Source organism: Mustelus asterias, chromosome 18, assembly GCF_964213995.1.
Source record: "Mustelus asterias chromosome 18, sMusAst1.hap1.1, whole genome shotgun sequence".
NCBI lineage: Eukaryota > Metazoa > Chordata > Chondrichthyes > Carcharhiniformes > Triakidae > Mustelus > Mustelus asterias.
In genome coordinates this window covers 33,603,982-33,618,914 of record NC_135818.1, presented here as the reverse complement: position 1 = coordinate 33,618,914, position 14,933 = coordinate 33,603,982, and the positions used below count along the sequence as shown (strand labels likewise).

Below are 14,933 nucleotides of genomic sequence, written 5' to 3'. Positions count from 1 at the left end.
GACACCCAGTTTGGGTTTCGCCAGGGTCACTCAGCTCCTGACCTCATTACAGCCTTGGTTCAAACATGGACAAAATAATTGAATTCCAGAGGTGAGGTGAGAGTGACAGCCCTTGACATCAAGGCTGCATTCGACCGAGTGTGGCATCAAGGCGCCCTAGCCAAACTGGAATCAATGGGTATCAGGGGGCAAACTCTCCGTTGGTTGGAGGAAGATGGTTGTGCTTGTGGAGGGTCAGTCATCTCAGCTCCATGACATCTCTGTAGGAGTCCCTCTGGATAGTGTCCTAGGCCCAACAATCTTCAGCTGCTTCATCAATGAACTTCCCTCCATCATAAGGTTAGAAGTCGGGATGTTCGCTGATGATTGCACAATGTTCAGGACCATTCATGGCGATTCAGATACTGAAGCAGTCCAAATTCAAATGCAGTAAGATTTGGACAATATCCAGGCTTGGGCTGACAAGTGGCAAATAACATTCGTGCCACACAAATGCCAGGCAATGACCATCACCAATGACACTCTAATCACCGCCCCTTAACGTTCAATGGTGTAACCATCACAGAATCCTCCACTGTCAACATCCTTGGGGTTACCATTGACCAGAAACTCAAATGGACTCACCACATAAACACAGTGGCTACAAGGGCAGACCAAAGGCTAGGAATACTGCGGTGAGTAGTTCACCTCCTACTCTCAAGCCTATCCACCATCTACAAGGCACAAGTCAGGAATACGCCCCACTTGTCTGGATGAGTGCACTCCAACAACACTCAAGAAGCTTGACACCATCCAGGACAAAGCAGCCCGCTTGATTGGCATCACATCTACAAACATTCAATCCCTCCACAACTGGCGCTCCGTAGCAGCAGTGTATACTATCTACAAGATGCACTGCAGCAATTCTCCAAAGATCCTTAGCACCTTCCAAACCCTCGACCACTTCCATCCAGAAGGACAAGGGCAGCAGATAAATGGAAACACCATCACCTGCAAGTTCACCTCCAAGCCACTCACCATCCTGACTTGGAAATATATTGCCGTTCCTTCGCAGTTGCTGGGTCAAAATCCTCGAATTACTTCCCTAATGGCATTGTGGGTCAACCCACAGAACATGGACTGCAGCGATTCAGAAGGCAGCTCACCACCATCTTCTCAAGGGCAACTAGGAAAAGGGCAATAAATGCTGGCCAGCCAGCGACACCCATGTCCCACGAATGAATTAAAAAAAAAAGTTGGACAAATTGCTCTATGAAATGAAAACTACTTTTAAAATTTAGACACTTCATTTTTTTAGGGGGCACGTCACAAAATGGTGGGATGCTATTAAAGTGAATGTATTTGCATTTGCACAAACAAAATCAAATTGCTGTGTATTTTGTAAACCATGTCGGGTCAGCAATGAAGAGAAAGGAAAAAAAAATATGGAACAGGCTGTTTTTTGCAATCGATCAATTAGCAGTCAGTGCTGAGAGCCAGGAAACAGTTTTAGACATGGATGAGATGCTGAAGAAGCAGCAGCAGAAGAGAGAGTGGCAGCCATCCCCAGGAACCAGTTCAGCCAGAGATTAGGAGCTGAAGGCAGCAGGAAAGAGGGGCAACCATTCCCATGAAACAGTTCATGTAGGGATGAAGTGCAGAAGGGAAAAACCATGTTTGTGCAAAAGATTGTTTTCTTTGCTCAACCAAAGAGCATTCTGAAGATCTAGTGATTTAAGCTGTACAGTGTGATAATCACTGGCTAGGTTTGACCAATGTATTCATGGTGGTTGTTTGGAATATTGGGGTTCTCAGCAGATTTTAGGATTACAGAGGAAGTAGATACTTGAGTTTTTAATCTTTGAGGGACTAAGTGTGTATTCTTAATTTGCCAACGTATAAGATTGTTATTTGTAGTGTTTTTTATCTTCTACTTTCCTTAAACAACAAAAAAGAGAGTATTTATTAAAGAGAGGTCTGAGTTTTTGCTGTTTCCGCAAAATGTTTCTTGCTAATATTTTTTTAAAAATGCACCATGGGAAACCACACCACGGGAAACCAGTGTTTCAGGTTGGAACACTCTTGCACAAAACATCAGCGGGGTCACTTAGTTTACCTCTTTATTGACTCTCCTTTCATTTTTGAGAAGATAGGTGCTTCTCAGGCCATTGCTAATATTGCTGAAAGGTACGTAACAGTGGCCTTATGGAAACTAATTGTCTTTCGGTTTCTTGCTCTGTTGGAAAATGCTTAATGTCCACTTGGCACTTCATGCAGCAGCACAACTGAAAACAAAAATTTGGGAGAAACAGGAAATCCAGCCGATGATATTGTATACTGGTACTCTGTACAGTTCTACTTCAATATCTTGAAATAATTCTGTGGAATCCATTTCCCAAGGAAGAATTTGTTTTGCTTTTTGCCCCCTTATCGCTTCTGTATAATAATTGCAGACAAAACTCAAATGATCAACTGTTATATTATTCTTGCTACTGAAATTTACAAATTCACCTTTCTCTTCTCTGAAGGCATTCACTAGCTCAGGTTATTTAGATAATTTACCTTTTTCATTTTGCATCTGTTTTTGGTTTACTTTGTGAAACCTGGTTAATTTTTAGGAAAATCTAACATGTTTCATCAGACGAAGTAATTATTATCTGTTATGTCTTCAAGCATAAAACAGAAAATGCCAGGACACTTAGCAGATCAGGTATCAGCTTTGGAGCAAGAAAGAGTTCATGTTTCAGGTTGATGACCTTTCAAAAGAACCTTTCTGTTTCTCCTCCTTCTACAGATGTTGCCTGACATACTGAGTATTTCCAGCATTTTTTGTTTTTAGTTCAGATTTCTAGCATCTGCAGTATTTTCTTTTTGTTTGTCTTCAAGCTTGTGTTTTTCAGGACAGGACAAGCAATTTTCTTTTAAATAGAATATTAATGTTTAAATCGGTACAGTTCATTGTTTATTGGTTTTAAAGGGCTGCAGTTGCTTGTTTGGGAGCTTTGTATGAGCAACTGGGAAGAATGCTGGGGAATACATACCTGGATACTGTCGGAAACTTACTGAAAGCTATGAAAAGTGCTGAGGTAAGAAGAGGCTTCCTATCAGAAACTCAAAACAGAGAATTTATTTTGAAGTAAATGTGGCTGGATTAATAAAATCAATTTCACTTGTTATGGTATATGGCCAGTCTAACAGATAATTACAAGTTTCAAATAATAATTTTTGTGCCAAATGTTCAGGAAAATGCTAAATCTCAATATATGTTGGCAAGCTTACTGTTTCGTAGCTATTGCAGCTGTACAATAATATCATACTGACACGAATGAATCTTTAACATAGTCTCTGGAGTAATTTGTCATCTAGTCCCAAGGACGCTATGAGATTATGCTGAGTTTGCAGAAGGTTCTTTCTGGACAAGGAGCTACTGCTGCACCATGTCACAGAGATATCTACAAAGCTGCTCGTTTGTGCTTAACAGATCGATCGATGGCTGTTCGCTGTGCTGCAGCAAAGGTATTGCATTTCTCAATTTTTAACATTACTTTTTAGCTACATTTGAACTGAAAAATGTCTGTCAACCTTGTTTCATTTTCTTCTTAATTGTATTCTGGTTTATATAATAGCACAGTGACACCTCTAAGGCACCTTGACGCACAGCTTTTTTTAAAGAGAAAAATTGAATTCATGGAATTCTAGGTTTAATCGTCAGAAACAATAATGAACTTGTCGATAACATCAAGACCTTGGCGTACAGTGTTGTTTGTGAAGCATGCTGAGGATGCCACCCAGTATGAGGAAATACAAATCTGATGACATGTTCAAACTACATCTTTTTCATTTGAATAATACAGATAATGGGATAATATATTGGTTGAAATTATGAGGGGATCAGACATGGTTAAAACTGTCCCAAAAAGCTGAGGGAGGCCAACAAGTGATTGTAAGAACAAGATAAAGTCCAAGAGATTCTTGAGAGAGGACAGATAAACTTATTCACACAAAAGGCTGTGGAATTCAATTCTTGGGTTAGAAGTTGAACTAGAAACTGTCAACATTGAAGATTTAGATAGTAAATAGCATGTGCTGTGTGGATATAGGAAGAAGAATTAAAAATATTTGCACTTGTGGAGGGTAGCCATTGATGAAGATTGATTTGGCTGAGTAGTTGTTTGTGTTTGAAACCTCCAAATATTTTTTTCTTGTGACCTAATTTCACCTGGCTAGGCATAAAACAGATTGATTCTGAGCCCCTGCCCATGCTGCTTTTGTAGCCTTTCACCAAGAGGTATGCAAAATTATTTTGGTTTTTGCGTGATGAAAATTTAAAATCATAAAGCTTGGTAAAAAAGTAGTCATTGCTGATAAATGTGACCACAATATCTTCAGGCTGCTTCAGGTCCTGCTTCCTCGGTGCTTTTTGCCCTCCTGTTCTCTCGTCATTTCATCCTCCCCTTGCCCCTGGCTGTGATTATTTGTGCTGCAACACAAGAGGGAACACTTCCTGCATGTGTGCAGATGCACTGATAGCTATGTTAAGGGTCTGTGAATGTTTAAAGTGAGTGCTGCTTTTAAGTACTGCTCTGCCGTGTGTCACTGAATTCGGCATTTTTTTGGAAGCTGGTGTCTTAAGTGTCTCTTTTGCCACAAAATCAGTTAATTGAAAAAAAATTACAATACTCATTTTCAAAGTTAAGTTCTTGAAATGATAAAAGTAATTGTGCTTTTTAAATGGTTTGTTTCGCCTTGAATTTTTGTCATCAGATTTTTAATTATGAATTCCCATGCATAGCCAAAATTGAGTATATCTGTCTCGTGAATTTCTGGAAACGAGTTGACCTTTAGTGCAAAACTTTAATGTGTGCTTTCTTAGTAACTGTGCATTCTATTAATATATCCTCCTTCAGTATTTTAACTAAAAAAAAATTTTTAAATGACAAAAATCACCACCCATTGTTGGACCAGAGACCCGCACCCTGAGATTGCGTCCCATTAATCACTAACTGAGTTTGCCGTGCTTTGTAAGAACTCCCTCCATGAAGCCTTTACAGCTTGGGTAACGGCTATACTTAGGCAAGTGAGTGCACATGATGCCGCCTTGCTTGGCAGCAGGAGTTGATGTTCACTCCAGCCCCACCTTTCTTTCCCATTCAGACATTGAATTTTGTAACCGAGAAGATAAGTTCTTGAGCTGCCCTAACTGATCTTGTGCAATTGTATTGTTATCCTTTATAAAAAGTGCAGATGTTTTCCAAAATTTTGAGATATGGTAAAGTTAGGCATTGACATTGAATGGTTTATTAAAATAGTTAGAACATAGAACATAGAACATAGAATATTACAGCGCAGAACAGGCCCTTCGGCCCACGATGTTGCACCGACCAGTTAAAAAAAAAACTGTGACCCTCCAACCTAAACCAATTTCTTTTCGTCCATGAACCTATCTACGGATCTCTTAAACGCCCCCAAACTAGGCGCATTTACTACTGATGCTGGCAGGGCATTCCAATCCCTCACCACCCTCTGGGTAAAGAACCTACCCCTGACATCGGTTCTATAACTACCCCCCCTCAATTTAAAGCCATGCCCCCTCGTGCTGGATTTCTCCATCAGAGGAAAAAGGCTATCACTATCCACCCTATCTAAACCTCTAATCATCTTATATGTTTCAATAAGATCCCCTCTTAGCCGCCGCCTTTCCAGCGAAAACAATCCCAAATCCCTCAGCCTCTCCTCATAGGATCTCCCCTCCATACCAGGCAACATCCTGGTAAACCTCCTCTGCACCCTCTCCAAAGCCTCCACATCCTTCCTGTAATGTGGGGACCAGAACTGCACACAGTACTCCAAGTGGAATTGGGGCATATGTTTCAGTGGTGCCCTCTGGCTCCAAATAGACTTTATAGTACCATGGTTGCTACAGTGCCAATTCTGAGAAATTGTAATATTTTTGTTTTTTAAGTGTCTTTTGGAACTTCAAAATGAAGCTGTATTTATGAGGACCACAGAATTAGAGAATGTTACTACACTTTGCTTTAAAGCCTTCGAAGGTTCTAATTATGATGTGCGTGTGTCCGTTTCAAAATTGCTGGGTGCTATTCTGGCTGCAGCCGTGGTGCCAAAACAGGATCCAGGTAGGTGCTATATTTGAACTGTTGAATTTTTTTTGTCGTAATTTAACTTGAACCAGTTTGGATTCTGAAATATGATTTCACTTTATAAATATAACAAGATAACAGATTTAAGATTTGTTTCTGATTGGATGTATCTGATTAAAATTGATAATTCTTGCAGTTATGCCAACAGTGATTTTAGTGAAAGTGGGAAACGTATCCTTGAACTTGAAGTAATCCAAACAAAATGCTTTTTAAAAGTGGCTGATCTAACTGTCCAATTTCAGTCATCCATTGTGCATCTTTCTGTCTGGTGTTGCTTTTTTAACCGGCTATGTCTAACTTTAAACTGAATATTTCACTTGCAAACTTTCTCTGGAAGTTTTAAAACTTTAATACAATTTAACCCTTATATGTCCCAACCAGGTCCTCTTGATAGTGCAGCTTGCACTCTGTCATGACTTGTTCTGTGTGTCCTTAGTGGGTTTCCTCAGAACTTCTCGCAATACTATTCTGTAATTGGAAACACCCATTTACAAATGTACTCATCCATACCTTTCCCATTGCCAAACTTGACTATTTCAGTGCTTTCCTAGCCGGTAACATTCTGCTGATGCAATCCCACTCGCTATCACTCTTAGCCTCACTGCCATATGTTGTTTCCCAATCCCCCAGTGCCTCAGTTTTAAAATTATCATTCTTACATTTAAAATTACTTCAAGATCTTCCTGGACTCTAGCTCGACAACCTTCATCCCCTGACAAACTCCTCAGAGCTTTCAATTCCTCCAATGTTAATCTCTTGTGTGACACCCGTTTCACTCTACTGTTGACAGCCATGTATTCAGTTGTCTAGGACCCTTGCTCTGGAATTCCTTCCCTAAAGCCCTGCACCACTTCATCCTCTTCTCCTTTTATAATCTACGTCAAAGTCACCTCTTCAAGGAACTTTTTTTAGTCAGCCCCTTCTCTTGCAACAACCCGGTATCTCAACCCGTTCTCTTGCAACATCCTAATATCTCTGGGTCCAATTTTTTGCCTCAATATGCTTCTATTGAAATACCAGGAACTTTTTCTGTTTGAAGTAGACTGTACCATTGAAGAAGAATCTCATTCATTATTCCCTCCTTGTGAGCAGTTGGTCTGTACGTCCTACAATCCAGCTTTGAATGGATATTTAATCAGTGAACAAAATTGTGTGTTTGCTCACTGTTTCCTCACGCACACAATTTATTTCACCCATTTTATGTGAATTTAAAAGTTAGGTGATACTACTGTGATTCAAGCCCACGTTTGGGTCTGAGTTTGGCATTCTTATGAACTGAGTTTCTCAATTTCATTTTGGGGTTAGATGTGTGATGACCTGGGTGCTTTTGGAAGCATGTGTTTTCTTTTTGTGTTGTGTTCCTTTTAAGACCAAAGTAGGCTGGGGAGTATTCTGAAAGAGTGTTATAAGTGTCCTGATTATGACATTAGGTTCCAAGAAATATCCATGTAACCAGGTGTTGCCAAGTGGATGACCAACTAAGAAGCAAAGGAGAAATATAAAGTTAATTGTAGCGATGTTGAATTTCAGACCACTATTTTCTGTTTGGCAGTTCAGAACACACAATCCGGGTGGGAGAAAATGAGCAATGTCCTCTCTCTGGTGTAGATTTTTGTTTGGCAGTTTTAGAACAGATTCTGGAGTGTTTAAAGGAGTGGGGGCTCTGAGAACAGAGCAGAGACTGTTACTGTAAGTGTTATACAGTTGAAAAGGACCAAACACTGAAAGGCCTGTGTTTCACGTGGGAACCAACTATCGAGGTAGAACCAGGAATGATCTAAGACAGCTTGAGGAGCTAGGAGATATTAAAGATTCTTTATTTGAGTGCTTCAAGTGTCCACAAGATAGAAACCATAGAAACCCTACAGTACAGAAAGAGGCCATTTGGCCCACCGAGTCTGCACCGACCGCAATCCCACCCAGGCCCTACCCTCTTATCCCTATATATTTTACCCACTAATCCCTCTGACCTACGCATCTCAGATCGAGTACTGGGTTTTGAAGGAGGGTTATTATGTCATAGTAAATAATAATTTGAAGGAGGGTTATTATGCCATAGGGAAATAACAATTCCATACCAAGTTTGCAAGTGACATATTCTAATCGCAAACAAAAGTCCTAAAATTAAAGCCAGATACATAGGTATGAGAGGAGAACTTGATGTGATTAACTGGGTAAATTGATTAAAAGATATGGCTGTAAATGACCAGAGAGAATCATTTAAAGAAATCATTCAAAATGTCCAACAAAGATATATTCCATGAAAAAACAAAAACTCAACAAGACAGACCCATCTGTGGCTCACTCAGGAAGTTAGAACATAGAACATAGAACATAGAACAGTACAGCACAGAACAGGCCCTTCGGCCCACGATGTTGTGCCGAGCTTTATCTGAAACCAAGATCAAGCTATCCCACTCCCTATCATCCTGGTGTGCTCCATGTGCCTATCCAATAACCGCTTAAATGTTTCTAAAGTGTCTGACTCCACTATCACTGCAGGCAGTCCATTCCACACCCCAACCACTCTCTGCGTAAAGAACCTACCTCTGATATCCGTCCTGCATCTCCCACCACGAACCCTATAGTTATGCCCCCTTGTAATAGCTCCATCCACCCGAGGAAATAGTCTTTGAACGTTCACTCTATCTATCCCCTTCATCATTTTATACACCTCTATTAAGTCTCCCCTCAGCCTCCTCCGCTCCAGAGAGAACAGCCCTAGCTCCCTCAACCTTTCCTCATATGACCTACCCTCCAAACCAGGCAGCATCCTGGTAAATCTCCTCTGCACTCCTTCCAGCGCTTCCACATCCTTCCTATAGTGAGGTGACCAGAACTGCACACAATAGCATTAGATTTAAAAAGAGGCTTGTAATGTTGCAAAAAACAGCAACAAGTCTGAGGACTGGAGTAATTTAGATACAAGCAAATGGCAACCAAACAGTTGATAAGGGAAAAAATAAATGTGTAAACTAGTCATTAATATATAAACCGATCGTAAGAACTTTTATGAATATATAAAAAGGAAGAGGGTTGCTAAAGTAAATGTTGAGGTTAAAAACAGACACAGGAGAAATTATGAGGAAATGGAAGAGGCATTGAACAAGTATTCTGTGTCTGACTTCGCAGTGACAGATGCAAGTTTTGTGCCAGAAATAGATGGTAACCTGAGACTGAAAAGAGTGAGGAAATTGATATCAGCAGAGAAAAAGTATTGGAAACTTGGAAAACAAAAAATGACAAATTTCCAGGGACTAATGGCCTACGCCATAAGGTTCTATAACAGATAACCACAGATGTAATGAATATCCCAGCAAAGAATTTCCTGAATTCCTTGGATTTAGAAGAGAAATTGACAAATGTGGCTCTGCTTTTCAAAAAGGGAGGGAAAAAGAAAACCGTGAACTACTGACCAGTTAACCTAACATCAGTGGTTGGTGAAATGCTGGTATCTATTGTTAAAGAAGTCTTAACAGTGTACTTAGAAAAGCATAGTACGATGAGAACAAGTCAACATGGTTTTATTAAAGGGAAACCAAAAGAGAAAATGCTGGAAAATCTCAGCATGTCTGGCAGCATCTGTAAGGAGAGAAAAGAGCTGACGTTTCGAGTCCAGATGACCCTTTGTCAAAGCTTTGATGAAGAGTCATCTGGATTCAATGTCAGCTTTTTTTTCTCCTTACAAATGCTGCCAGACCTGCTGAGATTTTCCAGCATTTTCTCTTTGGTTTCAGCTTCCAGTATCCGGATTAATTTGCTCTTACTAAAGAGAAATCCTGTTTGACAAATTTATTTGAGGTTTTTGAGGATGTAACCATTGGGATAGGTAAAGGGGAACCAGTAGTATACCTGGATTTCCAAAAGGCACTTGGTTAGGTGCCACAAAAAAGGTTACGAGATAAACCAAGGGCTGAATATTTTAGCAAGGATAGAGGATTGATGAATGGATAGAAAGCAGAGAGTCGGCATGAACGATTCAAGTTGGCAGGCAGTGGATAGTGCTGGGGCCTCGGCTATTTATAATCTAGATTACTGACTTGGATGAAGAGACAGTGTAATGTATCAAAGTTTGCTGATACCACCAAGCTGGGTGTGTAGGAGCTGTGGGGAGGCTGCAGAGAGATAGGGACAGGTTGTATGAATGGGTAGCTAAAGTTTTCAAGTTTGTTTATTCGTGTCACAAGTAGGCTTACATGAACATTGCAATGAAATTACTGTGAAAATTCCCTAGTCACCACATCTGGTGTCTGTTCAGATACACCGAGGGAGAATTTAGCATGGCCAATGCACCTAACCGGCACGAGTTCCAGGTAAGGAGTGTGAAGTTATTCAATTTAGAAAAATTCAATATTTTTAAAAGGTGAGAAACTTGTAAATGCTTTGTTTAAAAAGGCTGAGATGTGCTCATACAAAGAATGCAGAAAGCAATTAGCAAGGCAAATGAAATGTTAGCCTTTACTGCAAGGGAATTGGAGTGCAAGAATAAAGAGATCAAATTACAATTGGTGAGACCACATCTGGAATACTATGTGCAGTTTCATTGTCGGCAGTACAGCAAAGGTTCGCTAGATTGGTCCCTGTGCTGAGGATGTTGTCCTGTGATGAAAGGTCAAGTAAATTGGGCTCTCATGCCCTGGAGTTGAGAAAATGAGAGGCCATCTGTTTGATATATATAAAATTCTGAAAGGGCTTGATTGGGGAGATGCCAAGAGAGTCTTTTCACCGTTTGTGAAGTCTAAAACATGGGCAAAATCTTAGGCTGATTATTTAGGGCTGGGATGAGGAGAAATGAGCTAACTCGAATAGTTGTGACTCTTTGGGATTCTCTACCCCAAAGCGTTGTTAATGTTCCATCATTGATTATATTTAAGGCTGAGATAAACTGCTTTTAGATGTCTCAGAATTAAGGGATATGGTGAACAGGTGGGAAAATGGAGTTGAAGCCCAATATCAGGATTTTATTAAATGGCAGAGCAAGGTTAGGTCCATTGACCATGCTAAATTCTCCCTCAGTGTACCCGAACATACACCGGCGTGTGGCGACTAGGGGATTTTCACAGTAACTTCATTGCAGTGTTAACATAAGCCTACTTGTGACACTAATTTTTAAAAAAGCAGGCCTAACCGGCTAGATGGTCTACTATTCTGATTTCTTGTGTTCTTGTATGTTGTTGATAGTTGGTTTGTTACAGTAAAAGTTTTAAGAAGTTAAATCTTGTCCATTGGATTTTTTCCTGTTGGCTTTGTGAGGGATTCCTTTTTTTAAAATTTTGATCAGTCTCTCTGGAGATTGTAACTCCTGAAACCAGAATTTGAATTCTAGTGTCTTAGTATTGACCAACATGTTTTGCACGGAGTCTCTCTATTATCATAGATTCAACCTTCCCTATTCAATAAGCTAGAAATACGCTGGAAAAATATCTGCTGTGTGTGATAGCATACGAGTTTAGTCCTTTTTTAATTAACGTCTGTTCACTTATCTCTCAGGTTCAAGGCAGGTTGTTCGTAAAACCTCACTGGAGGAAGTAATGGACTTGCTAGCTTCTGGCTTCCTGCGAGGAGGCAGTGGTTTCTTGCGTGTCAGTGGAGAGATGCTAAAAGGAGGCAGCTCTGTGAACCGGGATATTAGAATTGGAGTAACTCAGGTTAGAAATTACATTTGAATTTTGCCTTTGAGAATTAATGCGTGCAGTGGTTTGTTTTTATCATTTGAACATCTGATTATTTTTATACATCAAAGTATCAAATGTGGTTGATGAATGTTATATAGGAATCTCTAGAATATTTTTAAATAATTGAATGAAAATTTGCTTTCTGAGATACTATTGTCACAAGCCTGGAACATTCTCCCTTTAAGCTGCTTGCTTGTCATCAACTTCCTCACTTTAGAGGTCTTTCATTAAGATTGATGGAAGCTAGGGCATGATTTTGTGGTTGGTTTCAAATCAAATTTTCAGCAAATGATTCATCAGCCGAGATGCTAGTCTTCAGCCAATTTGATTCACTCAATGTGACATCAAGAAATGGTTGAGTGCACTCGGCAAACCAAAGGCTCTGGGCCATATCACTCCTGCTGTGCCCAAGACCGCAAGCAACTACAAAGGGTTGTGAGGGTAGCCCAATCCATCACGCAAACCAGCCTCCCATCCATTGACTCTGTCTACACTTCCCGCTGTCTTGGAAAAGCAACCAGCATAATTAAGGACTCCATGCACCCCGGACACACACACTCCCACCTTCTTCCGACAGGAAAAAGATACAAAAGTCTGAGGTCACATACCAACCGACTCGAGGACAGCTTCTTCCCTGCTGCCATCAGACTTTTGAATGGACCTACCTTGCATTAAGTTCATCTTTCTCTACACCCTATTCATGATTGTAACACTACATACTGCACTCCCTCCTTTCCTTCTCTATGAATGGTATACTTTGTCTGTATAGCGTGCAAGAAACAATCCTTTTCACTGTATACGAATACATGTGACAGTAAATCATATCATTCCTTCCTTTTAAACCTAAAATGGGCAAATCACAGTTGGAATGAACTATTAATTATACAATATATAGCAGATACCACAAAGACTCAAATAGAGTTTCTAGGCAATCCACTCCACTTGTATGGCCAATGTTTCCAGCCAAAAGTTCTTCCAAACTCAGATCTTCCCAAGGTAGAATTCTAGTTTCTTCCTTCAAGGACATAGCTGATTCTCCACAAGCAATACTGTCCAGTTAATGTGTTCTGTCTGTGCAATCTTAACATTTTTAAGTAATTGCAAATTTTCCTTGTGATAACTATTTCTGAGTCAAAAGGCATCACACCATGAACAAATGTAACAGAACTGAGCTACATGTAACCAATTTTCATGTTATGTAATATTCAATGATTTTAAGATAACACCCCACATGAGTGATGGAAAGAAGTAATTAATGGCTTTGTGTAACATTACTCAAATATATTTTGTTGGGTAATAAAATTAGAAGTTATCATTTTCACTGATTCTTTTTTAGGCCTATGTTGTTTTTGTTTCTACACTGGGCGGTCAATGGTTGGAACAGAATTTTGCTGCCCTACTTGCACATATTTTGGAGTTGGTGTCCCACCCAAAAGCTACTCAGACTCAGATCGATGCCATATGTTGTCGCCATTGTGTTTCATTTATCCTTCGAGCCTCAGTCGGAAATCTGCTTGGAGAGAAAGCTCAGATTGCTGCAGCTAAAGAGATCTGTCAGGCTGTGGATAAACAGAAGAAAGCTGTAGGTATGAAACCAGAACTAATCCAGGTGAATGTTCATGTCAACCAAGAATTGCCTGAATGTCAAAGATGTATTTTTATACATGAACATATACACTTCGATATTCAGTTTGATACATTTATTGTGACTCCTACTACTGATATTCCGGCTCTACGTAGTGACTGCTTCTCAATTACATAATTTTGTGCTTCATATACTGCTCTTGATAATATCTGTATGGCAGTTAGTCAACCACGTTGTTGTAGGTCTGGAGTCACGTAGACCAGATTAGGTAAGGATGGCAGATTTCCTTCCCTAAAGGACATCAGTGAGCCAGATGAGTTTTACAATTAATAGTTATATAGCTACCATTATGAAGACTAAATTTATTAATTGAATTTAAATTCCACCAGCCGTGGTGAGATTTGAACCCGTATCTCCAGAGCAATAGGCTGGGTCTCTGGATTACCCCGCTGGTGACATTGTCAGGAGGCCACTGACTTCCCCCTAAATTTTCACTGAATTATTTTTATTTTCGTCCCATGTTGCTTTAATTTTTACATGGGATAATGTATAGAACTTAATTGTAAAATCAATACCTCACCTTATATATTTTGCATACTGTTTGAATATCCAACTTTTACTTAGCTGTATCCTTAAGATTTCTTTGCTCTGATTGGGTCCCTCTTACTATATTTTGTCTTTCACTAAAGTTCGATATTTGATTGTTCAACAGAAATACCAATGCTTCAGTCAAGCAAGAAAAATGAAAACATAGACATCAGCTGAGTAAATTGTAAAAATGTTAAGGTTCAGATTTTCAATTCACTGGATTGTTTGAGCTGTTGAACTTGTCTCTTTTTTTATCCATAAATAATATGGATACATTATCACATTTCAAGTGTGAGAACACCACCACCTGGAGGTGCCCCTCCAGCTCATTCACATCCTGATTGGGAAATATGTTCCTTCACTGTCACTGGGTCAAAATCCTGAATCCCCTCCTTAACAGCACAGTGGGTGTACCCACACCTCATGGACTGCAGATGTTTAAGAAGGCAGCCCACCAATACCCTCTCAAAGGCAACTAGGGATAGGCAACAAATGCTGGTCTCGCTATCAACACCCACGTGTTGTAAATTCTTTTTAAAAAGAGCAGACATGTTTTGTGTGATATGATCCTTTGGTTTCTACAATATTTTGAATTTTTATCTTTATTGCCAGATGCTGCAATGAGTGACAGTAATATCGAGACGAAGATGGGTACAATGGATGTGTCTGCCAGTCAACATGTGCTTGTCTGTGCCCTACAAGAGTTGGGCAGCCTAGTACAGGGCCTTGGTTCTACTGCTGCCCCACTGCTTCAAGATTCCACCATAGGTAATGTGACAAGAATTTCTGTATGAAGGTGAATGCCTGTTGGTCTGTTAGTAAATCTCATACCATTAAATCTTAGCTGAAGTTGGTGTTGTCCAACATTTTCATCTGAACATTAATGTTTTTGCAAAGATTTCACTTTTTACATTAGAGAATGTGGAAATGGCATTGAGTTTGCTTTTT

General features: G+C 39.9%; 1 protein-coding gene across 9 annotated transcripts in view; it reads left to right on the top strand.

Annotated features, from left to right (window-relative positions):
* Positions 1-14,933, top strand: part of heatr5a (HEAT repeat containing 5a) — a 196,638-nt gene that overhangs the window by 23,148 nt on the left and 158,557 nt on the right. For 7 of the 9 annotated variants that reach the window (XM_078233685.1, XM_078233687.1, XM_078233681.1 and 4 more), the window contains exons 4-9: positions 2,957-3,065; positions 3,346-3,495; positions 5,942-6,113; positions 11,628-11,785; positions 13,149-13,398; positions 14,598-14,753. In XM_078233685.1, coding sequence (XP_078089811.1) covers positions 2,957-3,065; positions 3,346-3,495; positions 5,942-6,113; positions 11,628-11,785; positions 13,149-13,398; positions 14,598-14,753 — 995 coding nt within the window. Of the gene's footprint in view, positions 1-2,956; positions 3,066-3,321; positions 3,496-5,941; positions 6,114-11,627; positions 11,786-13,148; positions 13,399-14,597; positions 14,754-14,933 lie in introns of those variants that run through there. The other 2 variants (XM_078233689.1, XM_078233690.1) reach the window with 2 other exon arrangements.